Below are 17,367 nucleotides of genomic sequence, written 5' to 3'. Positions count from 1 at the left end.
GATATCTATCTGGTAGGTAACAAGTGTATACCCTTAAGTATTTTGAAAAAAATCATGATTACCCTCATTTGCCTTAGAAGTGCCTATAAAATCTAATGCACCAGTTTTCCTATGGGGAAAAGACGGCCATCTTGGATTTCCCCAAAATGATAAAATATGGACATTAATTACCACACAGATATGTATCATGGGATAATAATACAAAAAAAAAAAAAAAAAAAAAAAAAAAAAAAAAAAACAGAATAACAACTGAATTAAGCTTCATTTAATTGTAAGCCTATCTCTCGCGGGTATTAACTGAACTCCACCTTCTATGGCTAATGGCAGCCATTCTGTTTTGTTTTGTTTTCAAAAAGGATACACATAACATTCTCATCACATATGTATTATGTGAATTAAAAAGATGTGGAAAATACTCAGAAACAAACCTAATTTATCAATTAATATTATATCTCCATGGCAGAAGAAGCCCTATGTGTATACTAGTATTCCTTTGATATGGGGGCCATCTTGGATTTTTCTCGAATTGCCTGTGAATAAAGGTTAGTTACTCACCACAAATTTATTATTTGTGTAATAAGAAACCAAATTAATTAGATAGTGGGCAATGCATCTTCCTAGTTGGCATTAGTTAGTTGAAAACCCTTGTACATGTTCTAGTATTCCTATGCCATACGGCGGCCATCTTGGATTTTTCAATAAGTCCAAGGACACTAGTTTGTTATCTGACAAATATGCATAATATGGGTAATAAGGATGTGGAAAACATTGAGAAAATACTTAATTTGATAAAAATCAACATAGATATGTATATATTTCTACAAAATTTCACAAATTGGCGGCCATTTTGGATTTTTTGGCCAAACGGTAAATTTTTTCCGTGGGCTACGGCTCTAATTTGATTTAGTATGTCAAAAGGTACCCACATGCAAAATTTGGTGCTTTTATCCGCTGTGTCACGATTTAGCCATTTTTTTGCCCTAAGCAACCGGACTATAAGGGGGTACAAGGAACATGACAACATAACACATCAAGTAGGACAGTCATGAGTTCTATTCGGTCTATTGCAGGCTTTCGTGCTAAAATCAATATGTACGTGTAATTTTTCTGGAATAATTTTGAGTATTTAAACAACAAGTGGACTTCAGTTGCATCTACATGTAGTTTGGCCATGGACATTTGTGAACAGTTTGAACAGCCACAGCCTCTCACCTACAATGAGCCATACCTTGTTTGCATAACAAGAAGTTTCTCATCGTACTGCGAGCTGTCTTCAGTAGAATACTCACTTGGCGATTGGGCACTGTTGGGTACAGTACTTTGTGTGCTGCAGTCGCAAGTTCGAACTTTTTTAAGGCGTAGAAGCAAATGCATGAAATGTATGCTTTGTAAGTATCACTACTTCTTCGATAACCGACGTCAATGAATAAGCTATTAAAGGCCCAGACGAATGAAAGAAAATTTACGTCAAATATTTATAACATTTAATATTATTTTACTATTTTGCCTATCGTTACTTTTATGTCGCTCAGAATATTAGAATATGTAGGTTTTGATAAAGTTTTACAATGCTTTTGGACTGCAATCTTACAGAAGAAACGATTGTTAACTGATCTTTGATTAAAGCCTATTGTATGTTTGCTTTAAAAAATTATCTCGGCCCTTTTCTTTAAGTTTTGTATGAACATTTTTGTATGGCCCTGGGCAATTAAAAATGCATGTGAGACTAAATTTAAAAATATTGTTTTTATGTAAATGTAAGCATTACAAAAAAGAAGAGTTACTAATTTAGATAATTATACTTGTCACAGTTCTGAGCTTCTGATCCAAGGGAACTGGAAGTGTGTCCTATCATCAATTTTATGGTCAAATCCTATGGTCAACTTTAATCAACGATTCAAACATAGGCCTATTGACGTCTTGATGATTATAATTTTAATTTTAAGTAAAACTTGAAATCCTTTAAACTAAATAATCTTTTTGTTAATTTGGTCTTTTTTACGTTTCATTCCTTTTTAGCGGTTTTAAATTCAGTCTGAAAATTCTAATTGTTATAATGTTATACATATTGTTATGTATGTAAATATTGTTTCTAAGCAGCACTGAGACCTTTGAGTAGCACGATTTTGAATAATAAAATATTTTCATGAATATTACTCTTATTATACAGGAAAAAGGGCACATAATACCGGTAGCTATAACAGTTCACATATTTGTTTCAGAGGATAGTTGGACAATCCATTTTTGCATAAGACTCTCAAAGATCTTTTTATAGGGTAAGTATGGTTTATTAAATACATGTACAACACATGCACAGGCGCACATCAATTGCTCATTTCATTAAGATTCATAGATAAATATTTTACACCTGCTGTCTGTTGTCTCCAGTGTGTTGTACCTGTATGTCATTCATCCTTTAATCAATCAGCTACATTAAAACTCGATTGTTCTTACACCCAAATTATGTGCAATATGTTTAATGTATTCTTTAAAGAAAGTTTGTGAATAAGCATTTTTTGTGCTTCTCCGAAATACGTCAAAATGATGTACAAAACAGCGTTACTCCCCCAAACGTGTGATGTATAAAATTCTATTGTTTAGTGCCATACATAGTAATAACTTCTGCAAATGAAAGAGGTTGTGTTTACAAATACTTTTTAAGCAATATATCTCAAGTACCTTTAAGCTTATTCCAGATCATAATTTTTGCCCTCGATTTCAGCCTTCAATTTTTGGTGCTAGCTAAGCCTGAACTTTATACACACACACACACACAAAGAAAGAAACAAGCACGTCATATCAGTTATAAGTTCCCCTCTCCTCTGTGATATCACATGCATTTGTGTTATTTCAAAAACCTGCCTGTTATTAAAAACCTTTTATTAAAAAAATTGTCATAAATAGTAAACAATCTTTTCTTTTTCATTTCAGAAGCCCACCAAGATACCGCAAGCAAGCAATGTAGTCTTTGTTTCACATTCAGGAGTCCTTCACTCAATCATGCATCTATTATATTTAAACTGAATAAACATTTTTTGTGATTCTGTCTCACTTTCAAATTCAATCTGCTAAATCTGATCTGTAAAAGCTTTGCAGATAGGCCCAATATTTCGTAAATTATGGAAGTTCAGCAATTCAGATGTCTTAAACGAATGAAAGAAAAGATCTGAAACATTTTCCAACAATACATATTTATAAATTCAATTTATATTTTCAAGTCCTGCTTTTTTGTTCTGAATTTTGTTCTGTAGCAAGTTTTCATATCCTCTGGAGAAAAGATGTTCCTTCTTTAAGACATTTTCCTCAGTGTCCTTAATAACGATAGTAAAGGTCCTTCTTTGACAGGTCCTGGCTTTTGCAATGCCTTACTCTTCATAATTTAAAATTTAAACAAAGTGGAAAAATTCTATACTGGAATTAACTCGCCCCACCTGTCATCCCTCAAACTGGGTGCACTTTCTCCACCTGGCACCCCTCAAACTAAATGCACTCTTCCCACCTGTCACCCGTCAAACAGAATTGATTAACTGCACCTGACACCCCTAAAGCTGAGTGGACTCTCCCCACTTGTCATCCCTCAAATGGAATGGACTTTCCCCACCCATCACCCCTCAGATGAAATAAACTCACCCCAATCATCACCCCTATTCTGTAGTAGACTCACCCCAGCTGTCACCCCTCAAATATAGTGGACTTTCCCCACCTGTCACCCCTTTATGGAATCAACTCTCCCCACCTGTCACCCCTCAAATGAAGTGGTCTCTCCCAACCTGTCACCCCTCACATTGCATGAACTTGCCCCACCTGTCTTCCCTCAAATGGAGTGGGTACCCCCTACCTGACACCCCTTCAATAGAATGAACCTCCCCTTTTGTACCCTTAAAGTAGAGTGGACTCTACTCTACCTGTTACCTGCTAAATGGAGTAAAGCTTTCCTTTCTGACACATCCTAAAATTGAGTGGACTTGCCCCACCTTTCATGTTGGTAGAATGGGATTGAGAACAAATCTAACAAATACGCAATGACATGCAGAATGAATTTTATTAGCCTTACAATTTATTGAGAATGAGAATTGTCTATTTTACAAGAACAAAATTTTAAACCTAAAACTCATTTATGTTATGCTGCAAACAGCATTTAGTATAAAGCAAATTTAAAGAAACTAAAGGAGGAAAGCACCAAGAAGATGAAATCCAACCAGGCTGGTTTTCAAACGAACTATATACAGTAAACAATGACAATTAATGTACAATTTTTTTTTAAATTTTGATGTGATATTACAAAAAGTAACATTAACAGCACAATTACCTTTGCTTTATGATATACTACTGTTACAACGAACTTAACATAGTATAACTGTTTTGTCATTAACACTTAGTATATGTCATTTTAATAAATGATGAAAAACACATCTGATTAGCATATACAATAGCAGTTTTACTTGTCTGGAAACTGACTAATCCACATCATCAGATAACCAAAATACATACATGGACCCATATAAGGTTCCCATACGATATTAAATTCCATTACAATTAAGCAATGTGGCACCACCAATTAGTTACCTTCTATCAGGGTCATGGGGACAATTTTTCTTCCACTAGATATCCATATTTCTCAGGTTGTTCACTAGCTGTGCACATTTCTGTTCTGTCCAGCGTTGATATTTGCACAAAAACTACACCATCAACCACCTGACCTCTGTCTAAGAGAAAACAGCAGGTGGACTATTTGAGTTCTAAGTAGTCCAGAGCTCAATTATGGCAGTCAAATATAATTATATACTCAAGTCACTCAAAAGCTCCATATATGATGTTGATTCATTTCTTCTTGTAATTCTGGTCAATGAACTACCTGTTGGAGCTGATGCCATTTTACATCTCTTGCTTCGCTTCTTTCTGTTGCTAGCTCTCTGTGTATCACATGATTTATTTGCTAATGGTTTTGTCATATCAACAAGGTTATATACAGTTTTTTGTTTGCCTTTCTGTGCCATTGACATTGACTGAGAGGGAGAAGGCAGATGTTTGGTATCTTGTTGAACATTTTGTGGATTGCACCCCACCAGAGAGGATTTATCACAAGCCATGATGGAATCTAAACTTACTTGACTGGTCAAAAGGGAAATGCTTTCAGCTTGTTGATTTGGCTCTGTGATTGGGGGTAATGCCATGATAGATTTATTTCTTTTTGTTCTCTGCTTCTTTTTTGCTGATTCTGCCATCTCATCGAGCCTTATTTTTCTAGCTTGTAAGCGCACACAGACATTGAGATATCTGCAAGCAAAATAGGTACTACATCAAGTAAATAGCATACAAAATTTTTAGAAATTTTTTTGAGAATTACCCAATTTTAATCAAGTGCCAGGAGGTTGCAACTTTAAAACTTTTATTAATATGGCCCAATTTTATATTGTTTATACTTCATCTACTATGTAAAATTCTAATATTCACAAAATATCATAAAAGGTATAAAACAATAAGTGTTTTTTATATATGTTCAGCATACAGTACATTTTTGTACCACAAATAGACAAATCGTGGTTTGCTTCTTTTCATATTTGACCAGCAAGAGTTCCAGCTATTACTAGAAACTAACTTCTATTATTAGCAGGCATTTGGATAATATAATCATCATCGTCCTTCACCCTTGGGTGGAATGGGAGCAGCAGCAGCAACATGTTTAGACCAGAGTTGCTTCTAATATAGTCTAGTTTCCATTAATCTCCAAAATTTGGGGTGTATTACAAATGTATGACTGACCTGAAGTTGATCCGTCCTTTATGTCCTTCCTCCATTTTGTCAGCCAACTGATGCATTTCCCATTCCTCAAGAGGAACATGAACTTTCTGATGAGAATGTGAAGGAAATCAATAAAATTATAGTACTGTATATACTGCCAATAAGTATGAACTTTTGCATATGAAAATCTGTATGTCTATTCAAACAGATTGTCTTAAAGAAATAATTTTTTTTTTCGAATTTACAACAGAGTCTTTAGTAATAAAAATTATGCAGTTGCAGCCATTCAACAATATTAAAAAGACTGACTTTTCTAAAAAGCTGTAATATTGTAATTTACCCTTAGTCCATGAATAAAACTGGCCCGTGAAATCCGCTGTTCACTGTCCTTGTTAAAAGTGCGAAACAGATCCATCACACGAATGCCTCTCCTTCCCAAGTATCTGGTCAGTATGCTTAGGGGGTCTTCTTTGCTCTCTGTAATGGTCCAATAGAAATTTGATAAAACAATGAAGAAAGGAAAACACATCAAAATTTATTTGCCTGAGGAAAAATCAAACAACTGTGAAAATTTCCACTGTTCCAAATTAACAGGCAATTTAACAAGTGGTGTTTTTACTAGTCTGATATAAAATATGCTAGTGAATTGCTTCAGACCAATGATTAATATTATGAATTGGATGAAAGTAAAGAGATACATGGGTTGATACATCTATACAGTAAATCGAACCCTCTATCCCTTCTCAGTGGAAAATTCTTTATCAAGAATGTCTATAAATGAGATAAAGTCATCTGATTAAACATTTAATAAAATGAATAGAAATATAAGGGAAACCTGCACCCACTTCTTTTAACACTAATCATGTCATCAGAATTGAAGAGTCCTCCATGTGTGAAAGTGAAAGTTCTCGTCTTTTGTATTCTTTTCACATTGTTAATAATATCAGTGTTTACTGGAACAGCCTGAGAGGATAATGAGAGAAATACATCATAAGTATCCCTTTAAGACACATTTTATTGTTAAAATGATAAAAATCACAATGTTACCAGATGAGTGTCAAAGTAAAGTTTTACATGTACCAGATTACAGTTTTGGGATATTTCTCAGTCTGCAGGCTGGAAGACAGCTGTGCCTTGTAATATATTCCAAAAATAAACTGGAACAGGCAATAATTAGTACATGTAATACCAAGTGTGCAAACATAAAGTCAACACCTTTACATCATATCATACCTCTAATCCCAAATGCTCCAAACGGTTGGTTTTAACTCCTGCAGCCTTGAGCAGTCCCATGACTCCGTCCTTGGTCAGAGGATTCTGTCCAATCTAGACATCGTCAAAAAATAAAGCACTGGTTTACATGTTTTTGCATACGATATATATTTTGAACCTTTTTACAAATCACCAGAATGAAAAGTAAAATGGAGTTGTTGAATCTAAATTTCAATTGTTGATTTTCATAATTATATAATGCAATTTATAAGGCAATGAAAACAGCTCAATAGTGTGCATGTCATACATGTATGTCAACTAGTACGTTACTTATTGTGAACAAGACTGTATTATTGTTAACAAAGAAAAAAATATATAGTGGATACCAGAAGTTTTTTTAAACAGCTGTTTAAACAGATCCCTTTTGCAATGGGTGGAACACAGGTCCAATCAATCCTGTTCCCAGCAAGATTTAGGAACTCAAGATGCACGTCTCCCTTTAGCATGTCACAGACAGCAATACTGCCTTCAAATCCAAACCCATTCCAAGATACATCGAGGTATTTCAGCGTGTGGCATTCCTGTAATATGACAAAACTGGAATTCAGAAAGCTTCTACCATTTCATAAATTCATGAGGGCAAATGTTTCTCTAACACTAGCAATTATGGTATAAAAAAGTTAATCTAAATTAAAGCCTGAAATACGTCGAACTTCATGATTGGAAACTCTACTAATTTCATTAATAAGTAAGGTGAAAATCATGGTGCGCAGTAATGACGACTTTGCTTTGAAACATCCAACAATCATTAATGTGTGATTTACAGATTTATCATGTCAAATAATGTCTATTTAACAATATCAAATCAATGCAGTTACAGCACTGTGATATCTTGTCATAATCACTGCTTTCTGTATTCTAGTATAATAATAATAGGAACTTCAGATAATTCCCCTTCTGATTACTTTCAGTTTACTGAAACAGCAACTTTTATCAAATCTCACCTTAGCTCCCTTGCATATAGCCACTGCTCCTTTCTTTCTGATACAATTAAATGACAACTCCAGGTGCTGAAGTCTTCTGTGTTGTTCTGTAACAATAAAGATTGGAAACCACACATTAAAACAGACAATTAACTTCAAGAGTGATGCTAATATTAAAAAAAAAGATTTATCTTTTACCCAATTTCTTAGCTACGAAATATAATACAAAAGGCACAACTGCTCGATGTCTCCTCCATTCAGGAAAAAATAAAAAGACAAGAGTGAATATAAAATTTGATACCAATAGCTTTTCCAAGGACTTGGGCAGCTTCCTCAACTAACTGGCAACCATTCATGCACAAGGTCAATAGGGAGCCCTCCTGAAGTAGATGAACATGCTGTAATTTATCTCAAACTAAGATTGTATCAAACTTTTACTAAAATGGACTATCATTAGGAAATGTATCACATTTTCATTAAGCAGCACCTCCAAAATGAAAAAAATAGACATGCATACATGGAGACAAATAGACATAATAATTATATACGTATCATTCTGATTTACCTGAATTCCTTCACATAAAGACTTGACATCAAATATTTCCATTTTATTCCCTAAAAATAAAAATGCACAGGTTTAGAGCAAAAAGGTATCAATAATGAATTAAAGCATTATCAGTTGTAAATACTTTTTGCAAAAACAAAATTTTGACTTGAAGACAATAACTTGCATTTTTCAACTTCAAAAATATAATATTACAGTCCAATCTTCTAAGTTTTTACCTGAGAGATCCAAGTGCCTCAGGGTCATATTCATCCCAAGCATCTGACCTAGTGCAGCAAACCCACTGGCAGTAATGAAATTCTGACTTATATTCTGAAAACAATATTGGAATAATACAAACATATGGCAATCTAAATGTGTATAATTCCCTCTTTTTTCTCAGCGGTTTAAAGATAATAAGAAGAGAGAGAGAGAGAGCTCCGCAATAAAATTTCCCACACATGCTTATAGTCATATGGTGCAATTTTTCATTTGCAAAGTATATGACTGTGTAATGCCCAAGACAATGCTATGTGACAATTTATATTTCTTTGTGCCATACACCCAGAGGGACTTCACAAATGCACCAGCACTGCAGAACAAGGAAGAACAAATACATTCTACCAAGTATAACGGCACAAGTCACACCTAAAATCTTACCAGATATGTGATAGTATCATTTTCTAATAACATCTCAGCAATATGGTTTGCACCTTCTTCCTTGATGCTGTTGTCTTCCAGGTCTAAAACCTCTACATTTGGATTGTCCTAAATAAATGAGAGATATATAAATAAAAGGCACTATATTAAATTGTTTCATGTAACTTTTTGACAGAACATTGAAGTACCTATCATAGTTATTTTCCAGGTAATGAAAATTTGAATTGTTCCTAATTTCAAATACAGGAACATCTCTGAATAACGTCCAAGACTCCTAAGTTATGATGGGGTGAATTTTCAGTACCAGTGAAGATAACTATACCTACCTTTAGAGCTTTGGCAAGAGCTGCAGCTCCCAGAGGTAGAATTCCCCTGTGTCTTATTTTCACCTCTGCTGTACTCAGCATACTAAGTATTGGAGTCATGGCTGCTACTTGCAATTCTTCACAAGACTGAATGTAGATTTTCACATATGGGTCATTGAAATTGATGGAACTTTTATCATGTATATATCCTGAAAAAATTAGATGATTAATTAAAGTCAATGAAACTTTGTTCTTTTTCCTCATAAGTAAACATGAAAATGATTTAATAGCAATACATCAGTGTTCAATATACACATTTTTTTAAAATTAGAGATAATTTTTAGGTTATTTTGGATTCTATGTAACTTCCAGCATCTTTCTCAAATGGACACAGTTCTTTTCTTTTGTTGATACCCTGTTGCAGAATAAACAATTTTCATACTTCTCCATTAGTCACTCACACACATTTTTTAAACTCCTTAATTGTCCAAAATAGTAGATAATTTAAGGTCTATTATTTTAAACATTTAACAAGAACACTTAAATCTTTATATGCTCCCCTGCACTGGGTCTGAAACTTTGGAAGAACAAAACAGTTAAGGGAAGATTTTGCATAATAAAAAGTTATAAGCAGAACCTACCCAACCAATCTGAGTTACTCAGATCTTTGTCATCATCTATATTTTCCACTATGGAATTATCAGAGGTGTCTGACAGTGGTGAAATTGACCGCAGACATGCCATTGTACTCGCAGGTATATTTGCCTTGGTAAAAAACATTACATTTTGAATAAAAAAAAATATTTTTTTTGTTTTACAACTTCATCACTCAAAGACACTATCAAATAAGGCACTGCAGCATAAATTTCCATCATGCTCTACGCAAAATGATATACATCAGAAAATTTTAGCAGCATCAAGAAATACCTTCCAAATGTCATACCAAATGGCTTACTAAAACTTTTTCACAAAGCCTTTCAAAGTTGGGCGGTATAAAAAAGTTAAAATAATCAGAGGAACTTACCTTTACTACCATGTACAATCTGTCTCAGAAATATGTTTCAACAATGACAACTACAGGTAAACAAAAATCCATCAGTAGTCAAGGCATCATTTATTATTAACTTTCAATGCATAAGATATGAAAAATATCTGGTCACTTGACAGTGAAAGCAATTACTGTACTTTGATTGAATTAACATTATTTATTCAAAAGCCCCCAGGTCGTAATCATAGGTGCAAAGTTGTTCATCTGATTCATTATCCTGTATCACATACAGAAAAGTGTGCTTAAGCAACTTTGGTTACTGAATATGATCTCAACTGTGGACCCTACAAGATATCTGTGGTCTCACATCGCCATTGGATGCCAAAACTTGAGTTTAAGAATCAATATCAGGTCTCTGAAACCGAGAACAATATTTGTGGAAGTAGTTCAGAAGTGGATTTAAAATCCTGTCAGTCTCACTGACCTTCACTTTACATACAGTTACATGTAATGATTCGATCTGTTCAATGGGGAAAATAGTGAATTTTACATATACTTTATTTTTCAGTCATTATTCTATACAGTATAAACACCACAAATGCTATACAAAAATATTATTTTTAATGATTCCAAATTTATATATCTAAAAGACTGATGATTTCCCCCCTTGAAAAGATCAGAGTCATTATCATAGCATTCTAACTGTACTCTCTGTAACACTATTTTCTGCATTGAATTTTGCATTGTTTTATTAGCAAGTATCACTTTCTGACAGTTGGCATATCTACTAATCAAAATTAATAATAGTGTTACTCATTAGCAAACAGGTTAAGTAAAATACATTTATGAAAAATACTGTAGTATCTGCAAAAAGAAGTGAAAGTTTCAGAATATACAACATTGCCCCCCTCCCTGCCAAACTGTAACTGCTTACTCAACCGGGAAAAAAAACATATTTGGGAACATCTATTTCATACAACACTTCAAGAGGTACGTATAATGAAAGCATTATCAAGTAAACAAGACAAAAAGAGCAATATGTCATTTCACTTAATAAATCTAAATGCATGCAAAAGGTAGAAAAACATGTAATCATAAAAAAAGTTAAAGCATAATTGTAACATTAAAACTTTACAAAATATATCAAAGTTATTGACCTCAGTTACCAAAACCTAATAAGAAAGCATTCCAGTCATAATTTTCTCATACTCAAACTCATTTAGATTTTTATTATTTGTAATTTTTGTAATAAACTGAAGACCTGGACATAATAAACTGCAGTAAAAGAGATTAATTCTAATAAATACAATTAGTATTAACCAACGGCAGTCAAATCATTACCATGCTGAATGAGACTAACACATCTGAATAGATTTAAATAATTTATCATATAGACAATCCATCAAACTATTCTCTTAATGCAAACCACCTCTTTAGATTAATAAATAATGAATTAAATTGATATAAATCTCAAAATATTCTAAAAATATCTACATTTTTTTTACCATTCTCATCTATACTGAAAAAAGATCAACTCATGTGGTACTTAGAACTTCATATTTCATTCCTAAGTAAAACATTTATATCAATTTCAATTAATAACCTGACATATAACAAACATCCAATACATCCGGGAGTTGCATTTTACTTTCTCAAATATACAAGAGGTACATGAAAATGCAACAATTACTATCCCCATAGAAAATTAAGGCCACAATTTGCTATAGCAGGACCTCAGCAAGAAAGCACCAGATTAAACTCCTTGAACTCAAATTGCAGTTCTCAATCTTATTTAAAAGCAAGACATAACATGACATAACATTAAGTGACATGAAAACCTACAAAATGTACATGTATTTCTGACATTGCCTAAAAAAATTAAACATCAATACTCCCACTTTATTCTAATACTTTAGTCAAACTTCTTAGATATTCTAAACTTTATACACAATGGCACTCACTTTAGAATCTTAATTTTTTTAGATGTGCACCTTAAAACATAATGGTACTTGAGAGCAGAATATTTTTTGTTTCCTCTTTAAGACATGACCATCTATTTATTTTTTCGTTTTCAGAGGGCTTACTTTCCTTTATAATTCATTTACGTGGATAGTTTTAAATCGCTGTTATATTTGTGCATCATAATGAAAAGTCTAATGACTAAGCTAACTCTGTTGACTAAATTCAGCATTCAAATTCTCCCCTTCAGGAGTTCCTAGCAATACTTCAGTGTATGTAGGAGGTAACGTCTGCATTTCTTCGTTCTCATTGATTCCTGGCAACACGTCGACAACAGACTCGTCTTCTGCTCCATTGTAAGAGGAAACATTTGAATTCTCATCCTGAGATGCAGATCCTTCAGAGTCTAGGGCAAACACAACACTTCTCCCAGTGGACACCACTTGATTATTGTTCAATTGTGTCACGTCAGCGGAATTACCCGCCTGTTCTGTGGTTGGGGTAACTGTTGAAAAATGGTCCTCTAGAATAGCATCACTGTATGTGGGTGGAAGAATATTAGCACTTGGTGGAATGGATGGGTCTCTGAAATTGCCAATTTATCATGATAAACTTCTCAAATTATCTAGCAACTAAGGGATATGATTTCAATACAAATATATATCTATAACTTATACAGATTGTTAAAAGCATGACTCTAAGGTCTGTTTTATCTTTTGGATAATATCTTTTGACTTCACTGGCACACAACTATTTGAATTTTAGCTTTGGAGTACCATGCGAGCTGATATTTCTTCACTATAGATAAAAATGGTGAAATGTAGATGCAGAACTACATTAATTAGATCAACTTGAATTTTACTTTTATTATTATTGCAGTTTTATTTCTCTATTAATTAATCAAACCAGCCAACTTTCTGATAAGGGCCTTTTCACTTCATGTGATACACTTTTCCTTTTTTGCACTGTTTTAATCTGTCTTCCGATGTAATCAAACTATGGGATTTTTGGTTGGAACAAAATTTATCTGGTAAACTAGCAATATTGATGACTCTCTCCATAACAGACAAGCTATTAATCTGTCAGCTACTCAAAATGGTTTGAAATGGAAAACAGTATCATCGCACAATGTAAAAAGGGTCTAATGAATACTTGTTACTGTTCATGAATGGGCACTTAAATATAAAAGATTCCTTTAGTTGAGTATAAAATGGTTATTTTATCCTTACCTGGTGGTGGAGTCGGGATCATCATAATCAACTTCATCAAATTCATCAGGTTGTAACTGCATCTGCAATTCACAAACGTAATGACAGAATAAAACTCCTTATAACTATAAGGTTAAAAATCATGTCTCTAGAGTAATACTTTAATCAGTTACATACCTGTATCTGTTTCAGTTAAATTCATACATTAATTCAAATCTAAAGAGATTTATTGCTGATCATTTAAAAGCTAATTTTCTAACCAAAATAAAATACTTAGGAAAAAAATTAGTAAGCTCTATAAAATGTATGCAATAAAAGTTAACTGTCCAAGATTAAGAAGATACACGTGGAATCAAGAATTTCCTCAATTTATAAAAAGAAAGATATATGTTTGACTTTAAAAAATGATGAAATGAAATCAATAAATAAATCATAATTGGTAAGAATGCATTGTGGCAACAAAGTTCAAGCACTAGTTAAAATCCAGGCACAGACCATCACATATAATAAAGACATCTCACAAACAAAAACCTCAATTGAGGAAAGAAACACTGATTAGATTTAGCGATGCATAATTCTAAAAAAAAGACATGCATGCAAAATCAAAATGGACAGAAGCAAAACACATCATACAAGAGTCAAGTGTGTCTTTAAAAGTAAAATAACAAGGAGAAGTAAGAGAGAATATAAACAAAGCCCTTTTTTCAACCTGGACAAGGTTAATTTACCCCTCATCATCTCTCATTACATTACAAAAGCTTGGCTTGGCCTGGAAGCAATATAAGCAAGGATCTACAGACTCACCCTATGCCGTCTATTAGTATATTCTTGTCTTAATCTCTTTGCAATAGTTATATAACCAGCAGCCACAAGGACAAGTAAGAGAGCTATGCCAATAAACAGTGGTCCTGTCAGTTGGACAAACCCTGCTCCAAGCATAGACTGACCTGAAAAATGAAGGGAAATGGGGTTAAAAGTTAACTTTTACTTACTTGAGAATGGTGCTGAGCTTCATAACGTAATCTTTTTGCCAGGGAGTAAAATCTAGCAGCAACAAGAATTATTATCATGGAAAAACCAATAGCTATTGGTCCTATTATAGTGGGTGTGCCTTCTATCAAATTCCAATAACCTGAAAAATAATTTACAACAAAGTTTCACAATAAAGAGCCAGAATCATCAGTTAGCATAACTCAATTTAAACTCAGGACTGTTATTACAAGGAATGTCTAAACTTGTTTAAACATGTCTAAATGTCAGCATTCAAATTTTCATTTAACAAGTGGCACACCTGTAACCCGCTTTGTTTTGGTATATCCTTTCATGTTACATTTTGTGCAGTTATCAATCACTTCTCAAATTATTTTTCTCACACTAGACTAAATTGTACACACAATCTTGCTATTGCAACTTTTGAAACATGAATGCAGTATATAATCTAAACAAATTCAAAACTAAAGAAAACATAAATCAAAAAGTAACAGATATGAAGTCCAACCTAGTCCTGTAAGAATTGCCCCAGTGGCAAATAAGATGATGGCTATGATCAGCAGTATAATTCCTCTCCTGAATGCCTCCTTGCCAGGACCATAAGAATTAGAGTTAAGACATGTACAGTGATGAGCACAGAGACCAGTATTTTGCTCAACTTGGTGAGCCACCCCTGGGATCACCTCCTCCTGGGGGTGTGTCTCAGACCCCCCATGCTCTGCTGAAGAATGGGGTCCCAATGCATCATCGCCTGCACTAGATGTAGAGGAAAGTGTCCTCCTATTTGAGTTATGCCTGTGATGGTGTCGCTGACTTCCACGACTGAATAATCTTTCAAACATTTGACAGAGTGTACTGGTTGCCGAACCTGCAGTTGGAGTAACATCATATGCACCTGAATGCGATCTCACACTTGAATTCATGCCCAATGGCACTTTGCAATCATCATAAATATTGCATCTTTAAAATGTGACTTAAATTACATTGTACTGGCAGCAAATGTGAATGTCCATTGGTATTATTTGACTATGCAGGAAATGTTCCTTTTTCTATACATGTTTTTCTGTCACATATAGTATTCCTTCTGTAAGTGTAAGACTTCTGTCATTTCTTATTCATAATCTAATCCCTTTTTCTTGATGTCTGGAAAAGAGAAGATTTTAACTTTTAAAAAATCAACTTCAGTTTTTAGACTTATATGATAAATTCTGAAAAAAAAAAAAGCAAATTTCATATAAGCAATCAGTTTTACTGGGACCTCCACCTTAATTGTTTTATTAATAATTTCTATATCATTTTTTCATATTTTGTTTTGCCTGTGTGCGTTCTGGAATTTTGATGCTTTTATTACAACTGAAGAATCTTTAATGCTGCTTTAAATGTGGCATACTTTATTAACATAACTGTTGCAAATAACAAAACTTGCTTTATTTTAATTTTAAAGCCTCCAGCTATTGAACTTTCTTGGTCTCAAAAATGTGATGCACTTTTAATGGAATGGACACTGTATCTGAAAGAATTTCAACAAAAGAACTTGAATCTTCCTGTTATAACAAGTTATTCTTGTTTCAACTGCAAAGAAGTACAGGAAGATTTTGTTTTTGTTTTGTTCAAGTTCTTACAAATTCTCACACTTATCTATCAAAAATATGATCTTTGCATTTATGATTTAACCTTATTATAAAAATATTGTTTGAATTACAAAACAATTACTAATAAACAAACAGATAAAAACAACATCATTAACAGAAACAATGATGGCTTATATAGAGATTTAGCCTGAAAATGACAATTAAATTTGCGACCAAAACTGACAAACACCTCTATTATGTATAGATTAAAATTAAGTGGTTGGTTTCTTTCCTATTTAAGTTCCTGTGTGTTGTTTAGAAGAAAATGTAACAGCCTAGATGGGATGTAAAAAAGTGTATATGTCTATCAGAACAAATTTGAAAACTATGCAAGACTTTGAATTTGTTTATCTAACATGGCACACCCTCAAGAGCATGGCAATCCTTGACCTAGAGGATTGCAAAAATCTGATATGGTTCCAGACAAAAAAATGCAAATACATGTACATATAGATCATAAACTATTTTTGATCAGTTTCAAAGAAAGTGACACACGTCTTGTGTAAGGAATAATGCCTATAGTATAATAAACTCTATACATTTAAACGCACACAATAAAGTGTCCTGGCATTCCAACTCTATTTCTAGGACTCAATATTTTATTAAAAATCCACAATCTTTTTATCTTTTTGCCATTTCTATTTTTATGAATCAGTACCTTGAAAGTTGAAGGATAGTATCCCAATCACATGACATCACTAGGTGCATGGCAACAGAGATATTTTGTCATTACATTACTGTATATTATACCACCATGACAGTGGCACAGAAATAATATTCAGCCCATCCCATCATGTCCCGGTTGCTGTGACAAACTTTTAAATCGGGAAGCGGGAATCTTTCAATAAACATACCTATATAATAAGATCAACGTACGGAAATGTTGAGCAAGTAACCTTGAACTTACCAAATGCATTACTAGAGATGGTTTCGCCTTTACATTGATAAATACAATGTTTGTGCTTTACATTAGAAGTACGTGAACACTTTCAACACCCTGCCTTTGACCTTATTTCTACCTTGACCTTAGGCTAAAGTCTTAGACGCGCCTGTAACAATTCAAGTACTTTTCGACAATGGATAACATTTCAAACAATAGCGATTAAATTTTACCCCAACAAAAACACACAATAAATGATACTCAT

The 17,367-nt window shown here is 33.4% G+C and overlaps 2 protein-coding genes and 1 long non-coding RNA gene across 6 annotated transcripts; 1 reads left to right on the top strand and 2 right to left on the bottom strand.

Annotated features, from left to right (window-relative positions):
- Positions 1-1,002: 1,002 nt before the first annotated feature.
- Positions 1,003-3,041, top strand: LOC106153183 (uncharacterized). The gene is made up of 3 exons (XR_015332792.1): positions 1,003-1,388; positions 2,171-2,276; positions 2,932-3,041. It is a non-coding gene; the product is annotated as an uncharacterized LOC106153183 (long non-coding RNA).
- Positions 3,042-4,023: 982 nt separating this feature from the next.
- On the bottom strand, positions 4,024-10,417 carry LOC106153126 (uncharacterized). 2 transcript variants are annotated; one of them, XM_013526943.2, is made up of 13 exons: positions 10,088-10,417; positions 9,468-9,655; positions 9,142-9,249; positions 8,721-8,814; positions 8,503-8,552; positions 8,239-8,317; positions 7,959-8,044; positions 7,341-7,535; positions 6,976-7,068; positions 6,588-6,705; positions 6,083-6,219; positions 5,764-5,849; positions 4,024-5,277 (listed from the first exon to the last, which is right to left on the bottom strand). In XM_013526943.2, the coding sequence occupies exons 1-13, from the start codon at positions 10,224-10,226 to the stop codon at positions 4,779-4,781; spliced, it is 1,872 nt and encodes a 623-aa protein (XP_013382397.2). In that variant the 5' UTR covers positions 10,227-10,417; the 3' UTR covers positions 4,024-4,778. The 2 variants fall into 2 exon arrangements, with proteins under 2 accessions (XP_013382397.2, XP_086860226.1); XM_087004100.1 differs by having other exon boundaries at positions 9,468-9,593.
- Positions 10,418-10,540: 123 nt separating this feature from the next.
- LOC106175359 (uncharacterized) lies at positions 10,541-17,305 on the bottom strand. Of its 3 annotated transcripts, none has more exons than XM_013557299.2 (5): positions 17,130-17,305; positions 15,100-15,734; positions 14,594-14,733; positions 13,623-13,684; positions 10,541-12,978 (listed from the first exon to the last, which is right to left on the bottom strand). In XM_013557299.2, exons 2-5 carry the CDS (start codon positions 15,512-15,514, stop codon positions 12,600-12,602), a joined length of 996 nt encoding a protein of 331 aa, XP_013412753.1. In that variant the 5' UTR covers positions 15,515-15,734; positions 17,130-17,305; the 3' UTR covers positions 10,541-12,599. The 3 variants fall into 3 exon arrangements, with proteins under 3 accessions (XP_013412753.1, XP_013412751.1, XP_013412752.1); XM_013557297.2 differs by lacking the exon at positions 14,594-14,733 and adding an exon at positions 14,406-14,548; XM_013557298.3 differs by lacking the exons at positions 14,594-14,733; positions 17,130-17,305 and adding exons at positions 14,406-14,548; positions 16,881-17,013.
- Positions 17,306-17,367: the final 62 nt, after the last annotated feature.

The sequence above is a fragment of the Lingula anatina genome, chromosome 2 (assembly GCF_051362555.1).
Source record: "Lingula anatina isolate TDL-2025a chromosome 2, LinAna3.0, whole genome shotgun sequence".
NCBI lineage: Eukaryota > Metazoa > Brachiopoda > Lingulata > Lingulida > Lingulidae > Lingula > Lingula anatina.
The sequence above is the reverse complement of the archived record's forward strand: the minus strand, read 5'-3'. Positions and strand labels throughout refer to the sequence as shown.

What these genes read in the sequence shown, in the direction of transcription:
- LOC106153126 (XM_013526943.2), bottom strand. Translation starts at nt 10,226, where the DNA reads ATGTTTTTTACCAAGGCAAATATACCTGCGAGTACAATGGCATGTCTG. An exon ending in CATGATTAGTGTTAAAAGAA is followed by an intron (nt 6,220 to 6,587) that starts GTGGGTGCAGGT and finishes GGACCATTACAG; the next exon opens with AGAGCAAAGAAGACCCCCTA. An exon ending in GTTTTATTCATGGACTAAGG is followed by an intron (nt 5,850 to 6,082) that starts GTAAATTACAAT and finishes CATTCTCATCAG; the next exon opens with AAAGTTCATGTTCCTCTTGA.
- LOC106175359 (XM_013557297.2), bottom strand. Translation starts at nt 15,514, where the DNA reads ATGAATTCAAGTGTGAGATCGCATTCAGGTGCATATGATGTTACTCCA. An exon ending in ATACTAATAGACGGCATAGG is followed by an intron (nt 13,685 to 14,405) that starts GTGAGTCTGTAG and finishes TGTGAATTGCAG; the next exon opens with ATGCAGTTACAACCTGATGA. An exon ending in GATCCCGACTCCACCACCAG is followed by an intron (nt 12,979 to 13,622) that starts GTAAGGATAAAA and finishes TGGCAATTTCAG; the next exon opens with AGACCCATCCATTCCACCAA.